This window comes from Protopterus annectens, chromosome 6.part0, assembly GCF_019279795.1.
Source record: "Protopterus annectens isolate FY-2018-M chromosome 6.part0, PAN1.0, whole genome shotgun sequence".
NCBI classification, from domain to species: Eukaryota; Metazoa; Chordata; order Ceratodontiformes; family Protopteridae; genus Protopterus; species Protopterus annectens.
In genome coordinates this window covers 1,154,226,081-1,154,253,238 of record NC_056737.1, presented here as the reverse complement: position 1 = coordinate 1,154,253,238, position 27,158 = coordinate 1,154,226,081, and the positions used below count along the sequence as shown (strand labels likewise).

Here is a 27,158-nt window from a genome sequence, read left to right as displayed (position 1 = left end):
GATACTGCACTATTGGGTAAGGGGGACACTCATTCCCCAACACTGATACTGCACTGTAGGGTAAGGGGGACACTCATTCCCCAACACTGATACTGCACTGTAGGGTAAGGGGGATACTCATTCCCTAACACTGATACTGCACTGTAGGGTAAGGGGGATACTCATTCCCCAACACTGATACTGCACTATAGGGTAAGGGGGACACTCATTCCCCAACACTGATACTGCACTGTAGGGTAAGGGGGACACTCATTCCCCAACACTGATACTGCACTGTAGGGTAAGGGGGATACTCATTCCCCAACACTGATACTGCACTGTAGGGTAAGGGGGATACTCATTCCCCAACATTGATACTGCACTGTAGGGTAAGGGGGATACTCATTCCCCAACACTGATACTGCACTGTAGGGTAAGGGGGATACTCATTCCCCAACAATGATACTGCACTGTAGGGTAAGGGGGATACTCATTCCCCAACACTGATGCTGCACTATAGGGTAAGGGGGACACTCATTCCCCAACACTGATTCTGCACTGTAGGGTAAGGGGGATACTCATTCCCCAACACTGATACTCCACTATAGGGTAAGGGGGACACTCATTCCCCAACAGTGATTCTGCACTATAGGTTAAGGGGGACACTCATTCCCCAACACTGATGCTGCACTGTAGGGTAAGGGGGATACTCATTCCCCAACAGTGATTCTGCACTATAGGTTAAGGGTGATACTCATTCCCCAACAGTGATTCGGCACTATAGGTTAAGGGGGACACTCATTCCCCAACACTGATGCTGCACTGTAGGGTAAGGGGGACACTCATTCCCCAACACTGATACTGCACTGTAGGGTAAGGGGGACACTCATTCCCCAACACTGATACTGCACTGTAGGGTAAGGGGGACACTCATTCCCCAACACTGATACTGCACTGTAGGGTAAGGGGGATACTCATTCCCCAACACTGATACTGCACTGTAGGGTAAGGGGGATACTCATTCCCCAACACTGATACTGCACTGTAGGGTAAGGGGGATACTCATTCCCCAACACTGATACTGCACTGTAGGGTAAGGGGGATACTCATTCCCCAACACTGATACTGCACTATAGGTTAAGGGGGACACTCATTCCCCAACACTGATACTGCACTGTAGGGTAAGGGGGATACTCATTCCCCAACACTGATACTGCACTGTAGGGTAAGGGGGATACTCATTCCCCAACACCAATACTGCACTATTGCTGGAGGCAATGTAGGTGAATGTAAACACATCGCTCCAATCAAACAGAGTAGGGGAATTTCTGTGGCACTCTGATAATATTTCCCCTAGTCAATATAAATGACACTTTGGATATTATCAAAAACTAATACATAAGCCTATTGGAACTAATCAGCTCAACGTAAACATAATCAATAAATAAATAAAAGAAGCATCATATTTAATTGCTACAACTAGACATAATTGGATACATAAACACATACATTAAAAATAAATAAATTCATACCAACTTAACAGTCTGTGCAGGGGAAATCCCTCTGTATGTTCTGATCAGCAAGTAATCTTTGTCAGCACTCATAGCTGAGAGTTGGGGCAAAATCTGCTATACACACAGACTCTTTTCTTTGAGGTACTACAACCTCACCAGTGAGAATATCTATCAGTAAAGTGGTGGGGTGCCTCTCTCCACATTGAGGGTGGGGTTCAGGGGTCTTAACGCCTGCTTAAACATTAAAAGTACTCAATGGTTTAAGAAAAATTCAATTTTAAACTATGTGGACAGATGCCATACATTTATGAAATAAATTTCATACTGTACGCAGTTAATAAAGAAGCTGTTTATGAGCCGTATGTGTCAGTTTTGTCAAACGTTTGGCCTTGTCATTTTATTGTGATGAAATATAGTTCCTGTCCACAACTTGAATGAGAACCATATTTTCTATGTGGAGCTGTGAAAAATGAATCACAGCTGTTTACATTTAATTTTTCAGTACAAATGGGGGGGGTGGGGGTGTAAGACATCATTATGCTTGTGCTCCAGTAACTAATTTAATTTGATTATGGTATATCTGTCAGTCTGCGTTGAAGTATACCTCTCTTTCTCTGTGACATATTTAGAACCATTGTTAACTCTGATAAGTAAACCTAGCTGGATTTTGTTAAATTGTTTCATAGCACAAGGGTCATTTCTGTACTATAGATCTGCATCAGCTTTCTCTGATTTAAACATCTCTGTATAATGACGAAACCTGGCACAATCCCTGGATCATCTCCCATATGAATAATCCTGTACATCTGTATCTGTGCATCTGTTTTCACAGACTGCACCAAGCATTTCATGGTCACTGTTTTCTCTGAGCTAAATACTACATTTTTTCTTCTATACACTTCTGAAATATTTAACACTTTATAAATTCTTCTCACTCATTTTCTTTACTTTAACGTTTGGTGCTACAGCTTTGTCTGCATTAGATGTCTTTTTATATTATTATTTCTGGGCTGTCCTCTTCCTGACCATCTAACCAATGTCACCATCACAGTGAAGTAATCATTCCCCCATCTGAAATGGCCGAAGGATCATGAGTTGAGCAGTGATGGACAGTAGTTGCGGACAGGTCAGCTTTGTAACGGTTGTACCTCAGTTCATTATCATGCACCTCATCTGCTGTTTCAGAGCACAGCGTACAGTTGTTACAGTGTCAACATCACTCCCTTGTGTCACTGTCTGTCCTCATTGGCACATTTGCTCTCCTGCAAGGCTGATATTTCCCATTAAGTATCTTAGGACCATCACAGAGAAACCCATAGAAGGAAATTTTACCCAAGGCAGACCAGGCCAGGTGAGCTGACAATGGCAGGTTAATTTTCATTGCCCCTGCTGGCTGCTAAATGATTCTGAATATTCTTACTCACTCTTTTGGGTCTATCCATCTATATAATGTAGGTGCCTTTTAAAATTAAGTCTCCATTGTAGAACCAACTTTCTTATAATGTTTCAGGGAAGGATTAAGAGACATGGTTTCCACTGCACAAAGCTAGTGAAATAAAGTATGCATAGAAAGCCCACTTCTCAATTCACCAACAAGGCTAGAGCAGTGATTGTTAATATACATCAGGTGGGAAGTTGGTTCACAGGACATATTCATCTAAGATGCACTGCATGACTGTGAGTGTAGAACACTTCAGCCATTCAATATACCAAGACTCCCCACAGAAAAGGAATTATTATATAGTTACAGAAGTTAATTTGCTTTTCCTTGAAGTAAATGCAAACACAGACGCACGTATGCCAGTTATTTCCAAATATATTTCATGCAGACATGTACACACACATGTGCGCGCATGCTCACCCATGCACATACACACACGATGTGTCCACACACATACACACCATCCGCACACACATATGCACTCGCATGCACACACACATGCACACACACACACACACATACATACACACCAAACATGCACAGACACATGCTCACATGCACTTACACACATGCACATACACATTATTTCCCAATATATCTCTCACACACACACACACACACACACACACACACACACACACACACACACACACACACACACACACACACCTAAATGCACCACACACATACGTACCATATGCTGACACATAAACACACACACACACACACATGTGCATGTACAAACCACACACACACACACAAAAGATCACACATACACACACACACACACACACACACACACACACACACACACACACACACACACACAAAAGATCACACATACACACACACACACACACACACACACACACACACACACACACACCAAACATGCACAGACACATACTCACATGCGCTTATAACCTATGTCAAACAGAGCTCCTCATTAGCACTCTTCAAGAAAAATCTTGATGATTGGATGGGAAATAGGAAATTCACCCCGGGTATCACTTCTGTGACTCTGCTCGACAGGAGCACAGGAAAATAATTTTCTTGGGTGGTGAAAGCCAGGATACCTTTTTGGCTAGGCTTATATAAGTCCTAGGGCCAATAACCTAGCACCTATCTATGAAACTATGAACATGCACATACATACTACACACACATGTATAAACCAGTTATTTCCCAATATATCTCACACGCGCGCGCGCGCACACACACACACACACACACACACACACACACACACACACACACACATGCATCACACACTTGTATAATCCAGTTATTTCCCAACATATCACACACACACACACACACACACACACACACACACACATGTGCATGCACAAAACACATAAATGCATGCCCATACCATGGATACACACTCACACACTCATGTACTTACATACCCACACACCAGTGAGTGCACATGTGTGAACACACACACACACACACACATACACACACACACATACACACACACATGCATGTACAAACCACACTCGTGCCCACAAACACTCTTGTACCAATGCACAGATGTGTGGACACACAAAAACACCACAAAAACACTTGTGGACACACACACACACACACACACACACACACACACACACACACACACACACACACACACACACCATGACTGCAGACATGCAGATACATGCACACACCACATGCACATATGTTCACACACACACACACACACACACACACACACACACACACACACACACACACACACACACACACAGAAGTGCACACATATGCACACTCACACATCTTTATACACACACACATATATGCTCACACAAACACATAAACATACATGCATGCACTCACAGACACACACATATGCACAAACCAATTTCCTGATATATGTCATACACACACATAAATATGCGCACGAGTGCACACACTCACACACAGCCATACACACACACACACACACACACACACACACACACACACACACACACACACACACACACCACATGCACACACGTATACACACACACACACACACACACACACACACACACACACACACACACACACACACACACACAAGCACACACATGCACGCACAGACATGCACGTGTACATATCACACACAAGTACACACATGCACACTCACACACACAGATACATACACCACACAAGCCCACACATGCACACGTACACCATGCAAACACATACATGCATGCACACACACCACATGAACACAAAATGCACTTGCACGCACACACACACATACTCACATAAACACACATACAAAAAGTAACAAAACAAAAAACAATTTCACAGTATACATATTGGGAGATTGCACAAGAAAAATAAATACAATTTTACAGAAATAGGCTACACAGATGTAACAAAACAAAGACAATATTACAGTATGCATATATAAAAATATAAAAATAAAGTCTACCAAACCCAAATATAAGATAAATTTGGCCTCCCAGGCCGAGAACAACCACAAGGCATTCCTTAGCTATATCTGTAGCATCAAAGGCAATACACACTTGTGCACAGTTCTCATTGTAAATGGAGCCACCTATACTGAGCCAGAAGAACCTGCAGTGATGAACTGCAGGTCAGATGGGATAAGCGCTTTCAGTTAAAAAAATCTTCATCAGATCGTGTTACACTGACCTGATACAATACTATTTAAATAAAATCCACATTTATTTTATTTATTTTAAAGATTTCTCTTGCTTTGGTGGAAGCCTATTTTGTTTGTATTTTGCTGGTTTAATAAGGCTTCCTTAAGAGGTGATTTTTGTGCTGTTTATCTTTTTATCACCAGGGAACAGGTCTTAATGCTCTCTCTCTCTCTGCCCTGCCCAATTACTTGTGCCCCTAGGAGGAAAACTTGTGGGTCCTAAACATTGGATCCCAGGGGTACAGATTCTGCTTCCATACTCTGCTAACCCCAAGCGGGTTTCCAGACCTTCCTCCAAACCAATGGGCAGTGGCTCAAAAGCAAGTACCTTCCCTGCTCAATATCAGAGCTATTCAACCTGTTCTAGTGGAACAAAGGGGGCAGGGTTTCTACTACAAACTTTTCCTAGTGCCCAGAAAAGAGGGCTCTTGGTGCCCAATCCTGGATTTATCAACTCTCAACACCTTTCTGGTGGTCCCAAAATTCAAGATGCTTACCCCACAGCAGCTTCTCCCTATGCTAGCCAAGCATGCCTGGTTAGTTGCTCTAGACTTAAAAGAAGCTTATCTGTACATCCCCATAAGGGAGTCATGCAAGAAATATCAGATTTCTGAACTTCCCTTTAGTTTATCTACTGTGCCCAGAGTATTCACAAAGTGCCTGGCTCCAGCCATTGCATACTGCATGCAGAGAAATATACAAATGTTTCCATACTTGGATGACTGCCTGATTCAGGCGGACAGTCAGGAATTGCTACTTCAGCACCTGACATTTGTAAAAAGCCTTCTCACTACTTTGGGATACACCATCAATAAAAAGAAATCGCAACTGGTGCCCAGTCAAAACATTGTATTCCCGGGAGCAAGCTTGGACACAACTTCCCAGATGGCATTTCTCACTTCAGAAAAACAGGTCTATCTGACAAACTACTTCAACCAAATGACCACCAGAAACCAGCTGTCTGCAAGGAAAATACTGCAAGCCCTAGGGTTCCTGGCCTCATGTATTCTGCTAATTCCATATGCAAGACTGCATATGAGGAAACTCCAATGGTACTTAAAAAGTCTTTGGTGCCAGCATTCTCAGGGCCTGGAAACAGTCATTCCAATCATACCTTGTCTAAGGTAGAGTTCCTTTGGTGGGCAGAGGCATGCAACCACAACAAGGTACAGCTTTTCACTCAACCCCTCACTGCCCAAACCCTGACAACAGATGCATCAGACTATGCATGGGGGCTCAGATTGCAGGCAAATGTATTCAGGGCCACTAGAGCCCAGCGCAGATTCTCCTGCACATCAATCAACAAGAAATGCTAGCGGTACAGAATACTCTGACAGCTTTCATGTACCTAATCCTTCCAGGACAACTGCTTATAAAAACAGGCAACACCATAGTTATGTGGTACATAAACAAGCAGAGGCTGTGGATAGAGCCAGAGGGTAACCCATTCTTACCCACTCTGCAGGTTAGCCATGACCCTATGGAACACAGCCTTGAGCAACCAAATGCATCTACAAGCTCAATTCCTGCCAGGCAAACAAAATTCACTGGCAGATGACTTAAGCAGAAATCTCCTAGACCCACAAGAGTGGAAATTGGAGCCCGACACCTTCAACCTTCTGATCCAGAGGTGGTGGACATATATGCCTCCCCCAGGAACCACCAGTTGAACAAATTCTGCACCAGGAACCCTCACAGCAGGGCCTGGAAGGTGGATGCCTTATCTTTTCAATGGGAAAACTTCTCAATGTATGCCTTTCCCCCTCTGCCCCTCCTCTCAAAAGTACTACTCAAGACAAACCAGACAGGCCAAGGGTAATTCTTATTGTCTCAGACTGGTCACACCAGCACTGGTACCCACTCTTGCACAGTCTCACAGTGCCACCCTGGCACCTTCACCAGACTCCTACCCTGCTGTCCCAGCAGGAGGGACAGATTTTGCATCCATAATTGCAATCCCTAAACCTTGCAGTCTGGCTTATCCCTTGATTACACCAACAGCATCCCTCAGCAAACAGGTGCTGGATGTCATTCTTGAAGCCAGAAGGCCTAGTACTAGGAAATCTTATGCTGAAAAGTGGAAAAGATACTGTTCTTGGAATCAGTCTCTAGGGAAAGACACAGCAGTGCCCTCCTTACCTCTAATACTGGATTACTTAGCAGAACTACTCCACAGAGGCCTATCCTTCTCCTCTGTTAAGATTCATGCCCCTGCCATCTCAGCTCATTATAATACTGAGCCACCTCTATTTTCTCACCCTCTCATCAAACAGTTCCTGAGAGGGGCTAACAACTTATGGCCCCCTAGGAGAGCTCCCCACCCCTGCCTGGGACCTTAACTTTGTACTGGAAAAGCTCACGCTTCCCCCTTTTGAACTTGCAGCTTCAGCAGAGTTAAAATTCCTCTCTTGGAAAACAGCCTTGCTTTTAGCCATAACTTGAGCAAGAAGAGTGTCTGAGTTACAGGCACTAATGGCTGTGGAACCCTTCATTATTTTCCATGCTGATGGGGTTTCCCTCAGGACTAACTCATTCTTTATGCCTAAGGTGGTATCCAGTGTGGCACTAAACCAATCCGTCCATTTGCCAACCTTCTTCCCTAACCCTCAGAATAAAGGGGAAAGGATCCTGCGTTCCTTGGACATGTACAGACAGCTCAGGTCCTACCCTGACAAGACTAAATCTTTCAGAAAATCTGACCAGCTGTGAGTCAGCTTTCCTACAGGGGCAAAGGGTAAGGCCATTTCAAAGCAAACTATTTCCAAATGGATAGCACACTGCATCCATTTCTGCTACAATCACCATGGGAAACCTACCCCACAGGGGATCAGACCATATTCTACTAGGGCTACTTCCACCTCTACAGCATTTCTCAGGGGAGTCCCTACAACGGACATTCTGCAAGCTGCAACTTGGAGTTCTGTTCACACCTTCATCATGCATTACCACCTACCAATCTTTTCTAAATCCAGGGCTGAATTTGCTACAGCAGCCTTGCAAGACCTACTAGCCAGCCCTAACACTTCTTGACTGCCTTCACCCTTCCTCAGCTTTGGGAATCAACCCAAGTGTGATGACTGCAACAGTGAAACATGAAGAACATAGTGCAGTTGTGTAAACTTGCCATAAATGAAGATGTCTGTGTGTATTCACTGTTGCAGTCCTGGTTTCCCTCCCTCCAGCCCCCTGGCTTTCTCTATCTTTCTACCTCTCCTATCTATGGCCATTCCTAATTGCATTGCTATCTACTTTTTACTGGTGGTGTTCCCCACCATATACTAGCTTCTTATTTGGGGGCTCCTGACATTTGGGGTAAGAAAAAACTGATGTAATGGTGTCAGCTGCCTGTTTTATACCCCCAACGACCTGACGTCATGGAAGAAGTGACAGCAACTGACACAGAAATCCTAAGACTCTGATATTCGGGTCAACTGAGGGCTACCTGCAGGCAGATAACCCAAGTGTGATGACACAGTGAATACACTCGAACATCTACATTTATGGTAAGTGTACACAACTGCACTTTCTCCAGGTAGGGCTGACACAGACAAACAACTGGTTCAGAACCATGGACTAAAACTCAATGCCAAGAAATGCATAATAATATTCTTTTGGAAGTCATCTACCCCTTGTAAGTATGATACTGACAACACACCCCTAAGAGATGACCCAGCAGTCAGAGACTTGGGGACACACATAGACAGTAATTTAGTCTTTGACCATCATGTGTCTACAGTAGTGATAAAATCATTCTATGTTGTGCAATTTTTAAACAAAGGTGTGATGCCCCACCACTGGACCAGTAATCCAGGAGCCTCAATCCTCACCATGGGCACCAGTGAGGGATATACATTGGGAGGACGACAAGTTACACACACAGTATTTCCAGATGCAGCTCTTTGCATCAAGTGTAGTTTCCCTTAAGAGCACACAGAGACCACAGTCAGTTCAGGGTTGGTTTATCCCTCTTTCTCCAGATCCCCAGTAAGACTCCCCAATGGCATACCTATAGAGTTGAGTCCTTAGCCAGGGTTCCAGGCCAAGTCCTCCAACACTCTGTCTGTCCAACCATTGCTTCGTGTCCCTGCCCAAGTAGCTGACACAAGCACTCTTGGAGATTTGTTTTGCACAGACACACACACACACACACACACACACACACACACACACACACACACACACACACACACACACACCTGGAAAGGCTGGCACAGGTTTACTAGCTATACCCCTTCTGCCCAGACTATAAGGTAGTTATCACTGCCACTGGAACCTCTTATCAGCTACTTTAAGGCCCATAACAAAGGGTGTCCAGTCTTACTGTGTAATGTTACTATTAATACCAATGGTAGTTTGACCAAGAGCAAGGCTACTGAGTGGTCTACACACTGTCACCAAATAAGTATGCAAGTATCTCAGAACTTAAATATCTCTAGATAGATCATCCACAATGAAAAGTTTAAATATATTTAATAATAAATAATAAAAGAACAAGAAAATACTAAGTATGTATTTACAGTTACATCAGAGTTCAAAATCACAGGAAATATTTAAAACAACATGCAGGACAGTTTCAAATAAATAAAGAAAAGCATTTAAATTAAGCCTTTCTATATTCCTGACTATATCTAAGAGAATGACTATACCCTCGTTAACTTACTTAAGAGCAAGGCAGATGTGGTTAATGGGTCTTCTTGTCAGGTCAAAGACACAATACAGAATACAGTCTCTCACTAAGAGACTTACCAAATTAATATCTCAAATAGTACTGCTGAGATGGCTTGCAGAATGACATAATTTCTTGTCATCTGACTCTATTCAGGTAAACCCCCAACTTCTGAAAGTTAGCTGTATTTAGCATCCACCTGTGAAAATACATAGACCTCAGATCTTGTGACAGATGGTGGAAGTCATAAAACAATAAAACACTTCCAAGATAATACAGAAAACTCCCTAGTTTTAGACATTGTGTCTCTGGCTGCACTGAAACTGAAATATAACATATTTTTATGGCCGGGCCATAAAGTAATTTAATTTCACTATTTTTTTCTGAAGTTAACTGTCTGTATTCCAGTTTCCACTGTTAAAATATATACATCTAAACAGTTACAGTAGAGCAGACACATTTCTGTTCTATTCCAGTAGGGCACACTGTGGTTACATTTTCAAGCACTTTGTTAATACCTTCAAGCAGTTTGATAAACACATGACATACAGTTCTAATACATTTGTATCAGAAGCATCTTGTATACATCATGTTGATATTCACAAATAACATATAATTATTTACAAAATTCCAGATAGCTGGGCTGGCAGTATCTCCTTTGGTAACAAAATGTATGGCATCTAGGTCCGAGGAAGTCATTGTTCCAATGTATTCAGTAATCACCAGACCTATCATTGAGTACTGTGCCCTCTTTGGTATATACCAGGCATATCTAACAACTGGAATGTTCACAGAGGTTCCTCGCTAAAAAAATACAAGGATTAAGTAACATGTCCTATGCAGACCGACTCAAGGCCCTATGCCTATATTCTGTCTTCTACAGACTACTGAGGGGAGATCTATGCCTGGCATACAAGGCATTGTTAGACCCCACTCTAATGGACTGCCTGCATATCCACAAAACAAACAGCACCAGAATTGCACATTCTAAAGATGTAAACCTTGCCTGTGATATAACTAGAACCTTCTGGAGAGAAAGTTATGTATCCCAGAGACTACCCCTTCTCTGGAACAGGCTTCCATCCATGTGAAGCAGAGTTCCTCCCTAACCCAATTCAGTTCTAACTTGGACAATTGGATGGGAAAGAGGAAATTCCTCCTTGGTTTGACATCTATGTCTCTAATGGACAAAGGCAGTCTGCAAATGGTTCCATCTGCCTGGCCCCTGCTTTAAATCTTTCATCTCCCAAGCCCCTGCTTACACTTATCAATGATACCAGAACTTGTCAGAAGTTTGGGATGCATAGCTAAGCTTAAAAAGACCATTTTGGTCAACTGCCTAGTACGCACACCTATAAACCTATGAACCTATTTTATTGGAAACTTTAATATGCTGTGTTCACCCTATAAAAAGTTACTTGTCATAATTATTTGCTACCATTTTGGTATTTCAAGATTCACTTATTTTAAGGGCAAACAGTAAGGTATATTCTTGTTTTGTTAGTTTTGCCTAACTAGTGGCAGGTTAACATAAATTTAGGAAGGGACAATATTGGTGCTTGGGAATTACCATTTACTCCACATTCTGAAAAACATTATGTTAATACATGTACAAAATAATTTTGGTTAAGATTTAATTACTGTTGTATGATGACATTTGGAAGGTACTGGGTTGCTCACTCTGAGGTAGATAAAACTACTGCAAACAGTGGTTATAATTATAACTGTGATCTGCAGCTATACAGTGTAAAGCTTATAAGTTCATAGATAGGTACTAGGCTATTGGCCCTAGGGCCTATATAAGCTTAGCCAAAAGGTACCCTGGCTTTCGCCACTCAAGAAAATTATTTTCCTGTGCACTGTCGAGCAGAGCCACAGAAGTGATCCCTGGGGTGAATTTCCTATCTCCCATCCAATCATCAAGATTTTTCTTGAAGAGTGCTAATGAGGAGCTTTGTTTGCTATAGATAGGTAGTTTTTTCCAGAGTATGGGGAAGTCTCTGGGACAGGAATCTATCCCTCCAGCATGTTCTGTTTATTGTGGTGACAAGGTTTAGGTCCCTAGAGCATGCAGCTCGAAGGGATTGGGATTTTTTTAAGTGGAGCATGACCAAAAGCTCTGGGTTTGACATAGCTTTGTGTACTAGGCAGAGATCACCTCTGAGTAGGCGATATATTTGACGGAGTAAAGCTGCAGTTTTTTTAGATGGTCTGCGTAGGGCATCTGTTTGAGTCTGGTAATTCTTTTTGGGAGGTATTTCTGAGGCCTTTCCAGTTGTTGTAAATATCTTGTGAGGTACATACCAAAAGGGCATTGTACTCTGTAATGGGTCTAATGAGTGATGAGTAGAGGGGAACAATGACCTCTTTTTTCCTGGATGAGAAACCTTTTGTGATGAGGTGAGCCATGTAGAAGGATTTCCTGACTACTGTGGCGATGTGATTATCAAAGGAGAGACTACTGTCCACCTGTGTCCCAAGGTCTCTTATCTCACTTTCGGTGTTAAGTAGACTACCACCTATGTGGTAGTTCATGGGTATAGAGTTTTTACCAAAAGGGATGACAATGCACTTTTTGGCATTGAGCTTGAGGCCATGGCTTTGACATTTTTTTATTATTTATTTATTTTACATTTGTTTACCGGGCTAGTCCAACTGGATATAAATCCCTTTTCAGCAGAGGCCCGGGGAGAAAAGCTCCACAATGATCAAACAGACATTGAATTACATACTAAAATACAATTTTGTAGGAGGAAACAAACACGGAAAGACAAAGTATGCATACAATTAAATTGGGTAATTAGAAGGAAAGCAAATAATAGAAAAGATAGGTTAATTAAGGACAAAGTTCAGTAGGAGGTAGAAAAAGTAGGATCTGGATATATAGGAGAAAAAAGAATTAGTTAGTGAGCCAGCCAAGAAGGAAGGCAGGGATCTAAAGATTTAGTCTGGTTTAGTGCAAGGACATAACCAATGAGAGCTAAATAAGAATAGACATGAGGCATCTGTCTCAGCGAGGCCTATTTGTAGGATGTCCACATCTTTTAGAGTTTCAATTATGGCTCCTAGTTTGCAGTCATCTGCAAACTTCATTAGCCAAAGACCTTCTGTGTTAGCCTGTATTTCAGAGAAGTAGATACCAAACAGGAGAGGACCCAGGACTGAACCCTGTGGTACTCCACTTGTCACTGGTGTGAAGTTGGATTTGGAGTCTGCTACTTTCACAGTGTGGGTTGTGTCAGTGAGCCAGTTGGCAACCCATCTTGTGACATAGGGATTTATACCTAGTTTAGTGAGTTTATCTATAATTCCAGAGTGGGGGATGGTATCAAAAGCCTTGGTGAGATTTAGATAGGCTGTGTGAACCACCTTACCCTCATCTGTGGCTTTGTTGACCACTTCAAAGAAGTCTATCAGGTTTAGGAGACATGACCTTCCTTTTACAAACCCGAACTGGGTGGGGTCCTGAGTTTGGAGATTACTAATGTCATTGTTTATAAGTTCCATGATGATACGTTTCATAGCCTTGCAGACCAGACTCGTCAGGCTAATGGGGCAGTAGTTTCCAGGGCCCGTGGTGGCTCCCCCTTTGTGGAGTGGGATAACCGTCGCTGTGCGCCATTCAGTGGGCACATAGCCTGAGGTGAGGCTATGACTGAACATGGTACTTAGGTGGGGTGCCAGTTTGTTCTGCAGTTCATGTAGAACACAGCCTGGGATGTTGTCAGGTCCCATGGATGCTGTGTTCTTGGCTTTGGAGAGTGTGTTTTTTACCTGTGCAGCCATGATTACAGGAACTTTGCATTCTTCCAGCATAGAGATGGACCCTTTAGGGGATGAGAGGGGGTAAAGTTAGCACTGAACCTATTTGCCAGGATGCTGGCAATATCAGTTGGTTCTGTATATTTAGTGCCATTATGCTGTAACTCAGAGCAGATCTGAGTGTTGCCATTGAGACTCTTGACATAGCTATAGAATGCTTTTTAGTTGTCTTTAGAGTCAGTGGCGATTTTGTTTTCGTAACTAGCTTTGGAGAATTTTATGAGGGATCTCAGCTTCTTACTGAGGCTGACCAGGGAGTTCCTCCAATCATAGGATTTTACTCTTTTTTGCAACAGTTTCTTTCTTTTGTTGTAGAGTTTGTTTATGGCAGGGGACCACCAGATTGGCTTCCTTTTTTTGGAGGATAGCATCTTGGTTCTCTTAGGGATTGCATGATCCATGCACTCATGTAAGTGCTTATAAAGTGCATTTGTGTAGGATTCAGCAGTCATACCTCTATTGTCCATCAGCATGGGTGTCGTGAAGTTTGCCACTTCTGTTTTAGGAAGCATGACGTTGGCTTTGGAGAAAACTTTTTATGGTGGTTTCCCTAATGGGGGGTGGGGGAGGGATGTGAATGTCTAGGGTGATTAGCTTATGGCCGGATCTGACCAACGATGAATTGATCTCTGGTGTGGAGCACCAGTTGCTCATGTTGGTAATAACCAGGTCTAGGATGTTGCTGTCCCTGGTGAGGGTGTGGATAAGTTGATCCAAGGCATTGGAATTTATGAATTCCACAAAATGTTGAGCACAAGAGTTGGTACTTGAGTAGTTTTCCCAGTTAATTATGGGGTAGTTGAAATCACCCATTATTAGGGTGTTAGGTTGTACCCTAATATTTTCCAGTGTATCAAGAAATGAGAAGTGGGAATCCTGGGGCATGGTGAGGGATCTGTAGCAAGCTACAATTTGGATTGTGGTCTTCCCCACAGTTAGTTGCACTTGAATAATCTCGGATGTATTATGCTGAGCAACTAGCCTGGAGGTGTGGATATCCTTAATGAATATGGACACACCTCCGCCTTTAATGTTTCAGTCCAGGTTAGTTGGCCGAAAGGTGTAGTATGAATTATAGCCTGGTAATGCAGGGGTAATCTCTGGAGCCTTGAACCAGGTCTCTATCACTGCACAGATGTCGATGTTCTCCATTTTAAGGAGTGCCTCGAGTGAGTGCATTTTGAGGTTTAGACTTCTAGCCTTGAGTAGCAATACCCTCAGATTCTGCTTGCTTGTACCTGTTACAGTGGTGAATTTGTCATTTGAACCTTGCCTAAAAAAGGCACTATAGGGGTTGCTAGAGCCTTAGCCAGTATCCCAGGGGCGACAGGTGCAGGCTATCTCTGGCAAAACACTGTGGTTTGTCAATCATGTCATCCCAGGCAGACAGATACTGGATCCCCTTAGAATGACACCAGAAGCTTAGCCAATTGTTGAAGTCAATCATTTTGTTCTTGTACTGTGGTATCATTCTGGGTGATGGCAGGATGCTACTCAGAGCTAGGGTCATACCTGCCTGGGCGACAAGATCAGACAGCTCATCCATGTCCCTTTTCATGTAGTCCAGGGAGGTAAGTCTCAGGTCATTCACACCAACATGGACAATGATAGTGTCATATTTGTACTTGTTGTGGAGTGACCTGAGTACATGCGTTATGTGGTGGATCCTGGCACCCGACAGGCAGCTGACAGTAACTTTCTCCTTGTTTAGCCTTTTGAGTGGAACATCAGTGTGCCTGACTATAGAGTCACCTATGACTAGAGTGTTGGGTATGTTGTTATGTCTTATGGGCTGTGGTTGAGTGGCACACTGAGTTTGGGGGATATCTGTCATTTGGGATGTGTTGGGGGGGTGGAGGTTGCTTGTGTTTCTGCTTTGGAGGTCCCTGTTGCTTGGGCAGGTTTTTACTGAGAGCCTCAGCGAATGTAGGTGTGTATTTTGTGTTTCTATGTGTGTGTTTTGGTGGTGTAGGTTTTGAGGGACTATGTGATGAGTGTGGTGTGGTGCAAGTGTTTACCTTCTCCTCTTGACTGTCTAGTCCAGTCTTGGGTGAAGAGAGCTTTGCTTCCAGTTTGGCTTTATAAGTCTCACAGGTTGTAGTGTTGGGTGGTAGGAGGAGAGGGTTGTCTGTGTACATGAGGCAATTGCTGCATTGCCCCAAGATTCCCAGATTCATCAGGTGATTCACCAGGAGTTGACCCTTAGACATGCCTTGATATGTGCTTATTTGTTAAGTACTAGAAACTGTTTTCCTCTAGACAAGTGAGGAAAGTTGAGTGCTCAAAGAAACAGATTTGAGTGCTGAAACTAGAAAACTGGCTTGTTCTAAGAAACAAAATTAAGCTAGAAGGCTTCTCTCCGACACAGAAAGGCTTGGGGGCTCAGAAGCCCACAAACAGTCCTGGACACAGCAAACCTGTATCCAGACTAGACTACCCACAGAAAAGGCAGGAAACAAGCTTAGACATTTATTTATTTATTTATTTATTTATTTATGTATTTATTTATTTTAAAGTGGAAAGAGAGAAAGGAGGAGCAGAAACTGAGTGGGTTGGCCTTCTCAAATGTTCTCCCTGGAACAGGTAGAATAAGGTAATGACGCTAGTCTGAGAGGAGTGTCCCAGATCAAATTTACAGTAGGGGTGGGCAACTGCAAAGCCACCAACTATAAGAACAGCATATAAATAGGGAGAGAGGGTGGGAAACAAACTGCAGAAATGTTTCTCACAGCAGATTATTAAGCTATGCCAGATATTGGCTGTTACCTAAGGCCACAGTGCACATTTACATCATTATGGCCAGCTACCCTTTGCATATTACTTAGAATCAGTGGTGGCTTTCAAATCACATACTGAAGGTTCCATAATCACACATCACATTTTGAGAGCAACTGTGTGGGAATTAATGTCCGTTTCCTCGTTCATCACAAGCATCAAAAGGCTTCACTGTGTATTTTTACTTGAAAAACCAATAACATCTAAAGGGGAATCTGGATCTAAAATGAGCTGTTGGTAATGGTTTAAAGAATAAACTGCATTAATGCAGATGATTGTCTTATATTCATGATTACAGTATGGCCAAGACCAAGATCTTTATCAGTAAATGTACCCAGGCTTATTGTTTTTTATGTAGTTTTACTACCTACTTGTGACTGCATGCAAGTTACATAATATGTTACAGTCAGATGGCACCCAGATACATTCATTTGTGATAATGTTTGTATTATTTCTGGAGCACAATCCTGAATATTAACTCATGCATGTCAGATGTAAGCTTTAAATGTCTTTCATTCTTTGCATTAAAAATCCAGTGAATGACAAATAAATTTTTACAGCAGTGTAACACTATCACGAGATTTGGAATTAAACTTCAGTGAAGCAAAATAAACGTTTATGATATATTTATTTTGTTTACCTTTGTAGTATACTGATCAAATTAGGCCATTTAGAGGTACAGCCCAGGTGAAGAAATTCACACAAAAAATATAGAACTTCTAAACATGGAGTAATCATAGCAGGTAGAGAATTATGCAGACGACTGAAACAGTGAGCAAATATTATCAGGAGAGTAGAAAAACAATTATGGATTAATTTTAGTTTTTAGCAGGAAATATGGGAGGGAAGCAGCTAGTGAGAACAGAGAGTTGAGTGGAACTGATGTAGGTTAGGCAGGAGTTAGCCAACATGTCCATTAAAAAAGCACTTGCAGACAGATTTTTGATGGAGTTTCCTTTGAGTTGTGCTCTGAAAGTGGAGAAAAAGTAGATTTCGTTTAGGTAAGGGGAGGAATGGCCAGAGGTTTGGGTGTAAGAATGGAAAAGGAGTGCTTGTACTGAATTATTTAATAAACTGAGAGAAAATATTGTCATAAAATTGGCAACCAGTCCCACAGTTTATGTTGTAAATAAACAACAGAGTTATAAATAGTGTTCAATATGTTTTTTCAAAAAACTGAATACAACTAAAACAGAAAACATGATCTTGCTAGACTTGTGACATGTTATAACAAAATTGCCAAGTTCGCTAATAATTGCACCTTTAGAACCCATCACTGTCAGGGTCTAAGGGAACTACAATGGCTAGAATTTCCCCAACTTCTCAGTTGCCATCAACTAATCATTGCCTACAATATTGTGAGACATCCCGATAGAACCCCAGCACTGTCACCTACTCACGCCCTACAAATCAAATTGTCCCCTTTGCTCCACTGACATATCACTCCTTTGTATCTCTAAGTCTAACAACACTGCAGATAAAGCACTGTTCTCCCATAACTTAGCTAAATCCTGGAATAAACTTCCCCCTGCTTTATCTTCTGCCGCCACTATTATGCTGTTCAAAAACTTAATTAAATTACACTTAATGAACTCCTGGCTATGTCCATCAATTACCTAACCTTCTCTGTTTCTACCACCCCAGATAGCTTCATTTCCAATTATACCTATTGTATTTTTCTACAGTATCAGGATTTTTTTTCTGCTCAGGTTTCTAATAGTTATACTAGCTCATACTAAACTTACACTAATTAATTTCTAAGTAATCTCTGTCTGTCTCTATAGTCAGTTATTCTGCTTATCTAGTGTCAATTTCTGTTTCTGTATTGAAAGTTGTATTTTTTATCTAGGGTCATTTTTTTGCTTCTGTATAGATGATCATATTGTTCAGCTATTTGCTTTTCTGTACTGAATGTGGAGCTTTTCTCCCCAGGCCTCCACTGTAAATGGACATGTGTCCAGTCAGACTATCCCGGTAAACAAATAAAAATAATAAATAAACTACTATCCCAGCTAAGCTTCGTAAGGAACAAGAAAAAAGTTGTGGAGATGTTATGGTTAATTCTGACCTCTCAAATAACAAATGAATCAATCAAAATTGTCTAAAAATATTTGTGAGTCAGTCTGGCCCAACAAATTACCAGTGCTTTCTAAATAACCCAATATGCATCTGCCTTCCAGTTCTCTGTGCAACTTGACAAATTATAAACAAGATGTTGCCAATATTTGATATAACAGGATAATCCCGGAGCCAGTTTAAAATATTATGAATGGAGTATCATAACGCAGATGCACATGAATCAGTAACGACCACTGGAAACTAGGTTAAGTGTTATCATAACTATTTTCTGGACTCTGAATTAAAAGGTATAATAACGGGTTCCAAATGAAAAAACAAAGAGAAAAATGTTGTTTTCCTTAAATGTTTCAATACCAGGGAAGGGATGTATAATTACTAAAAAATGCAGTTTACTGCTAAGAGGTATTTGGGAGGATTGTGTACCTTTGATTTTTGAATCTATGCATTTATGCTGTACAACATTCAATCATTTTCCAGCCTTCCTACTTTTAGTGCCTGCATTATTTTGGGATGTTTCTTAGTGCAGTATTGCACCATTGTAGTATGTTTCTTAGTGCAGTATTGCACCATTGTAGTATGTTTCTCAGTGCAGTATTGCACCATTGTAGTATGTTTCTTAGTGCAGTATTGCACCATTGTAGTATGTTTCTTAGTGCAGTATTGCACCATTGTAGCATGTTTCTTAGTGCAGTATTGCACCATTGTAGTATGTTTCTTAGTGCAGTATTGCACCATTGTAGTATGTTTCTTAGTGCAGTATTGCACCATTGTAGTATGTTTCTTAGTGCAGTATTGCACCATTGTAGTATGTTTCTTAGTGCAGTATTGCACCATTGTAGTATGTTTCTTTGTGCAGTATTGCACCATTGTAGTATGTTTCTTAGTGCAGTATTGCACCATTGTAGTATGTTTCTTAGTGCAGTATTGCACCATTGTAGTATGTTTCTTTGTGCAGCTGAACAGAGTACAGCAGAAAGAATCAAGCTTCAGAGCCTGTTAATGTTTGGAGTATGTATCCTTAATTTCCCAGCTGGCAGTTCTGGCGTATCATTAATATTATCTGTACACAGATCCATACTGTCTCATTTCTAACATTGCCCCTGTCCCCTGTGTATTTGTATCGCTGTTATGGTGGCACTGTTTCAGTTGAGCACTGTCCTTTTGCTGAAGTGACATTTTGTCATATTCCTTATAAATGTAATGTGTGTTTTTGCTGAAGTGACATTTTGTCATATTCCTTATAAATGTAATGTACAGTAACAGTAACCCTATTCCTTTACATTGACCATTTAATTGTCTGCATCAGAGTTTTTGCTCCACTTTCCTGTTTTTTTTTCCTGCAGATATCTGTGTTGTTACTGATACAGAGCTCCTTTACATGTTACTTTGTTATATTTTAGGTGAATATTACCTCCTGGAATGTGTTAAATGTATTTCAGAACTGGGTTTATGTTAACCATTTTGTCTAAGAATTCAAACAGTGTTTTACTGCTGTAAATGTGTACCAGTAGTACAACTGTGATTATTTGCTCCATAAGAGAATGTTGCATTGCCATTTTAATTTATTTTGGAGGATATTGTGCATTCTGAGCTACAGCTGGAGTGTAACCTGAGTTTTCCTGCACTGTCTTTACCAGTTCTAATGTGCAACACTGCAGTCTTCACATGCCACACATAGCATGCTGGCTGCAAAGTGTTTGGCCATGGCTCAATATTGGAACTAGGGAAGAGTTATAACATGATGCTAATAATTAATTGATGCGGCTCTAAATGTGTTATGTCTGGAGCTGGTAACAGCTTCAGTGAAGCACTTTCAGTGGTTTTACTGCAGAAGATGGAGGCCAGCATTACCAGTGTAAAAGTTATACCAAATTAAAAGTATGGCAAACACAAAATGGTAGTGCTTGTCTGAAATTACTCAAGTTGAAGAGGGAAATATTTGTGTGTTGTTGGGTTTTGTATGAGACCATGTATATCTTTCCTTCCTTCCTGAGGCTATGTAACCTCTACCTTAAAGTGTTTATGTTGTGGGGGATGGGAACACAGGGGGTCATAGCAAAAACAAGTTAGCCGTCACTTATGTTGAGATGTAACATCTGTTCATGTGGTTTCAGTGCTATGTTCTTCATTATTTTGGCTTTTGGTATTTAGCACTTTATCCAAGTAACGTGCAACAGGGTCAGACAGTGTGCTAGTCCAAAAAATTCAAAGGGGGGGTACTAAATTTTAAGTTCTAAACCAACATGTTATCAAGACAAGCAGCTTTTGTCCTGGCATTTCTAAGCTTGGATCTTTATGGCAGGACTAGGGGCAAACCTGCTACAAGGTAGCTGTCCTCTCTGACATTCATTTTCCCACTTAATTTACTATGCTGATAATTATGCTGATAAAAATTGATGTTTACTGCTGTTGTAGTGACTGGAAATATGGAAAGAAGGCCCTCATTGCAATTATTTTTTATGGGTCAGGGATTGGTAGAATGGTTAAAGTGTTTATCTCACAGTTATAAAGTACAGGGTTTGATTCTCACATTTGAAAGGATAATTGACTAGGCTTAAAATGACCCAAGAGCAGCTAGCCTAGTACTTACCGATGAAAACAGCTGATTAACTTCTAGAAGAGTCTAGCAGTTAAAGTAAGAACAAATAGAAAAATACAAGTCTCTCTCTCTTTCTTTCGACATTTCCCGGTTAGGGGTCGCCACAGCGGATCACCCTATCTGCTCATGATTGGCAGTGGAGTTTTACAATGTTGAGTTGCCAGCCCGGCACTCAACCTTCCACGGAAGGCACACACATGCACGCACTCACACCTAGGGCCAGTTTTAGCATGTCCAATCCACTTGCAGCATGTCTTTGGGGATGTGGGAGGAAACCAGAGCAACCAGAGGAAACCCATATGACCACAGGGAGGACATGCAGACTCCGCACAGAAGACACCCCAACCGAAGATCAAACCGGAGAGCCTCTTGCTGTGAGGTGACAATGCTAACTGCTGCACAACCGCTGCCGTCCAAATACAAGTAACATGCAGAAACCAGGTGATTAGGCAATCAAGCAACTTGTATTTTTATTAGCTTGCCCATCTGATCTGAAAAATAAACCAGCTTTGCTGACAAAACCAAGAAAATTAGGATTGTTACAGATGAAGGGATTTCTCTGCAGTAAGACTGGAAAAATGCTCAAATGGGAGAAGAATGTAGGATTAATGTTTCAATTTGTTAGGGTTTATGCAGGCCCACAACCTCTACAAACCCTTGGATAAAATGCTCAGTCACCGCCCATTTTTCAGTCACACACTTGAATATTGTTATTGTATTTGCTTGCCTGATCACTAAAAGGGATTGACTTCTAAAGACATCTGGCTAGTTTTTTAATGCACAAAAGATGAAAACATGCACTAAATTTGGAGAATCCAGGGACAGCATGCACATGAGGATGAGAAGTGATTGGAAAAACAAAAGAGAAAATGATTGGGGTATATTTATCCCTCTGTTAAACCATGTGACTTAGAAGAAAAAATAAGTAGAGGTCACCATAACGTTAGGAGCATAATTAGTGGAGGGGAATGTAGACATGCCGAGTAAATCCTTTTGTTTTACAAGAGATTTGTAATGTAACAGCTAGAGTGCCGCGTCATTTTCTGATGGCAGTAGACATAAAGGAAGATAGAGTTAGCAGAAAGCATATAATACTTCTCTGTGTAAATGATAAGGAACATGAAGGGACCTGGTTATGAGGTAAGGGTCAAATGGATTGTCACTTATATAGTAGAATAAGGAAAAAGTAAAAAAAATGAAAACAGAATGTGATACAGAGAAGCTTCATGATAAGGGGGTTATGTGGACTGGCTGAGATGAAGAGCTAGGCCTTTAGATAAAAGACAAGAGTGAAAACTGGAAAGAGAAGATTTGCTATTAACTTAAAAAAATAGTATTTCAGTTTACGGTCTTGGTAGACGAAATGTGTTCGGAGAATGTGATAAAAGACATGTCAATACAAGGATTTACTAAGGATTGGGAGTGATCGAACAAGGGCTGCAGCAGTAAGAAATACCTATATCTGCAGTGGTTACAACGCTTGTACAGATTCTGTTTTCGTATCTTTATATTAATGCTGAAAAAAAAGGTTTTTATGGATACAGGCCTTGGATTGCTAATGCTGTCCTGTAAGTAATCAAAGATATCCTACCAGTGTTTCCAGCACACATGAAAGAGAAAAAAATGCATTAAAAATCTGTGACCAACAAACTGAAATGCCATAGTAAAGTTAAAAAGAAAACAGAAGGTACCTTGTTTTTAGGTGCAAGTTTGTACAGAACAATAAAGTATGTCATCCTGATAGTACCTGTATGAACCCCATTTATGAGTTTTGAAAGCAGTAACATTTTGACTCTGAAGAAACTAGGAGAAGAGATACATCACTGTGTGATCACATGTAATAACTATGTGATGAAATATATAGTATGTCTCATATGAGCTGTTTAATATCTAACATTATGTTTTGATGAAAAAAAAATGACAATAAAGATGAAGGGGAAACAAATTCTAGAAAAGCTGACCGGTAGAGCTAAATGACAACAATCTAGCTTAAGCATGCAAGTTAAAAACAATGTAAGGGCATTGACCTGTCTCTGGAGCAACAGGCTGTTATAAAATTCATATAATATTGTATGTGGCTCTGGAAATAGGAGTTTGCCAATAATATACACGAGTCAGAGTGATGTGCTCAGTGTAAAAGTGAGGGTTACTCTAATAAGCACAGACTTGCAGATGATTTATATATTAATTGAAATGAAAGTGTGACAGAAGGGTAATGCCAAATTAGACAATCAAACTGTGCTGAGCTGTTCTCAGTAAAAAGTAAAAACTGGCAATAATCATGTTTTGCTGTTGGGGCACAGCATTTTTGGGCATGTGTGTTCCCTGTCTCACAGCAATAACAGTATTGTTCTGCTAATGTCAAGATCAGTGGTAATTGATATGTGGGTAGCTAACTTGGCATTTTCTTCTAAATTCTTAAACATGTTTTCAGTCAGGTACAAAATATAACAATAAGTGGGCAGATGCATTTAGTATCTAGTACTGATACTTCTACACAAGCCAGTTTTTATTTGCCAATAATACACCTGTAACTGTCATGCATCAAAATGAAGGTGAATAAACATCATTGTGTCTGCTTGTTTTCAGCAGTGAAGCAATTAAAATTTCAATTTCAATAAAAAAAAAATTCATACAGGATCAATATTTACTGTTTGGGAAGCTGAACAAAGGTACATGCTCTGAAGTCTGATTACTTATTGATTCATTTTATTTCTTTACAGCTCTGGAGACACTCGTATACAGCATCTTATCATATATTTGACATCACAAAAAGGTCAGTGTGGAAGTAACAACATTAAACATTATAAATATCCACAGGCATTTCTTAAAACAAAAGCAATAAATATGCAATTTTTTTTTATTTTGTAGTGAATACGTAAATGACAGTCCTTTGCCAAAGAAAATACAATATATAGCCTGGTCACCTGTTGGACATCAGTTGGTGAGTAGCCATTATAGTGCAGTTTATAGTCTGCCCTAACAGTGATTATACTTGCTGTTCTAATCTATATTCTTGGTTAAATATATCTAAAGCTTTGAGATTTTAAACTTCTTACTTCCCATGTAACAGGCCTATGTTTGGGAGAACAATCTCTATTTCAAATCAGACCCAAGAAGTAATGCAACACAGATTACTGACAGTGGCAAAGATAATGAAATACTCAACGGAATTCCAGACTGGGTGTATGAAGGTAGGAAATGAATCATTTATTGTCAGCTTTTTTTCTTTACTCACTGGTTTTGCTATAATTATGGATAAGAAGTTAATGTGATAAGTATAAAGGGTCTACACATATTGTGGAGACAGGAATCTGATTTTACCAGACCTCATTTGGCAGATGCATGACTGAGCAAGTCATATGAATTCAGTTTTTTATCAGGTTGTACTAGCATGATATTTTTTTGCCTTGTTTGATCTGTACCTTTGTCTAATATTAAGACAGAAAGCTATAATGGAATATAAAGGGTACTGTCAAATATATGATTTATGCTTTTGAATCAAAGATGTTTATTATTAAAAAATTGCAATTAGAAAATGGTTGTCAGAATGTGTTACAAAAGTATAGTACCCAAGGGATTGAGGGTTTATAAATTTCTCTATGGGATTGATTATGATGAGAAATTAATAACAGAGTTTGTTGAAATGTTTAATTGACATGGGCTAGAAATGATGGAAATGATTATCAAAAGGAATGACATTAAGTTCACTTATTGGGCAAGCTGAAAAACGAGATGAAAATATTAAAAGGGATCTGTTTTCAGATTATGAGGAAATGTATCATAAAAAAATGCAACATGTGGACTAAAAGAGTAATAAGTTGTTTGAAACTAAATGTAAAAAAATGGAAAGTGATTTGAAGGAATATAAGGAAAATAGGGCAGACATTCTAAAGGAAGGAACGAAGACAGAGCTGCCTAAAATACAACAATAGGTCATGCTAAAAGTTATCAAGGAAAGCGGAGGTATGAAAGAAGAGATTATAGGTTCACTCACAGGTTAGTACTAAGCTAACTGCCCTTGCGAGCCATTTTAAGCCTAGCCAATTATCCCTTGTGAGACTCAAACCCTGCACCTTGTGTTTGTAAGGCAAACACCTTAAACATTAGGCCACCTTCCCATCCCTCTCATAGGGGCCAAAATGGTAGACAAGTAAATGAACCACATTGTTTTCAATATCACCAAGAATGGGATGTGGGATTGGAACAAGAAAGGGTTCATAAGGGAGAATGGAGAAACCAAAATTACAGGAACAGCAGGGAGAGATGGTAGAGGAAATTGTTAAAGAGGGGATTATTTAAACGTATAAAGAATATCATATATACAATTTTTCAGGAATTGAATTAAGCAAGGAATGTTTCTCCCTGTGTATGAAAGGCCTAAACTTCGTACCCTCGAAACAGTGGGATTACACAGAAACGATTATAGAGTTAAAAATGTTTCTAAGAAAATTAAATTTGGCGTACATGTTTTATGATCAAAAAACAGGTGAAAGGGGTAGAGTTAAAAATTAATTAAAGGTTAAAAGTGTATATAACCCACCCCTGAATCCAACTTTAAATATTTTAGAAAAGGTAATTATGGAGGATGTGTATAGATTAAAAGCTAGTGAACGACATACTTCTATAAAAAGGAATCTGAGTGAGAAGGAAAATGAAGTTTTGAAAGAGTTGAGAAATGATAGGGTAATAAGAGTAATGCGCCCAGACAAAGGGGGATGAATGGTTATTTATGACACCCTTATTCACAAAAAATCTTTGAAATGTTAAATGATTCAATTATATATGCTCCATCCTCGATCAATGAGATAAATATTAGTCAACGACGTATTGATTTCTATTTACAGGAATATTTAATAGAAGAAAGAATCTCTCCAGATTTATATAATTTTCTTAAGGCAAAGAACCCAACAGTGGCCACTATGTTTGGAATCCCTAAGGTTCATAAGGGACTGGAAAATGTGCCTTTTAGACTAATAGTGTCAGATCGAGGGTAGAAAATATACCCCTTTGGAGTCATGATTGATGAACGGTTGAAAAAACAGGTCCTTAATGCAGAACATTTACTTACGTATTCATGGGACTTCCTAGGGAGGATTGAAAATAGGTTGTGGGACGAAAATTTATTTTTTCTGACTATTGATATAGTCGATTTGTATACTTCAATTCCAAAAAAGGAAGGAATAGAAAGGTTTAATGATAGTTTACATAGGAACAAGGACTTTAGTGATGACAAGATACAGCTGATAATTGAATTTATGGAAATAATTTTGGACCACAATTATATATTCTTTGAAGGTGAATATTTTAAGCAACAGAAAGGCATAGCCATGGGGGCCCCTTATTCCCCCATATATGCCAATCATGTCTTACTTGAGTGGGAACAAACTAATGTTTTTAAGAGTGAATTTCTTCAGTACATGAATCTATATGTAAGGTTCCTGGATGATGTTTTTATTTTATGGAAGGGGCCTGAGAAAAACATTCAGGAATACCTTGAGTATTTAAATAGAAGTACTGATTTTTTTGAAATTTACTTATGAATATAAAGACAATGCTATAAATTATTTAGACACTTGTATTGAAATGGTGAAAAAGACCTTTAAATCTAAGGTGTT

At 40.3% G+C, this 27,158-nt stretch overlaps 1 protein-coding gene across 1 annotated transcript in view; it reads left to right on the top strand.

Moving 5' to 3' along the window:
* The window catches only part of LOC122804723 (dipeptidyl peptidase 4-like), a 1,230,541-nt gene that overhangs the window by 459,071 nt on the left and 744,312 nt on the right, over window positions 1-27,158 (top strand). The window contains exons 6-8 of the mRNA XM_044074775.1: window positions 24,264-24,316; window positions 24,412-24,484; window positions 24,614-24,734. Of these exons, the coding sequence (XP_043930710.1) occupies window positions 24,264-24,316; window positions 24,412-24,484; window positions 24,614-24,734 (247 nt within the window). The remainder of the gene's footprint in view (window positions 1-24,263; window positions 24,317-24,411; window positions 24,485-24,613; window positions 24,735-27,158) is intronic.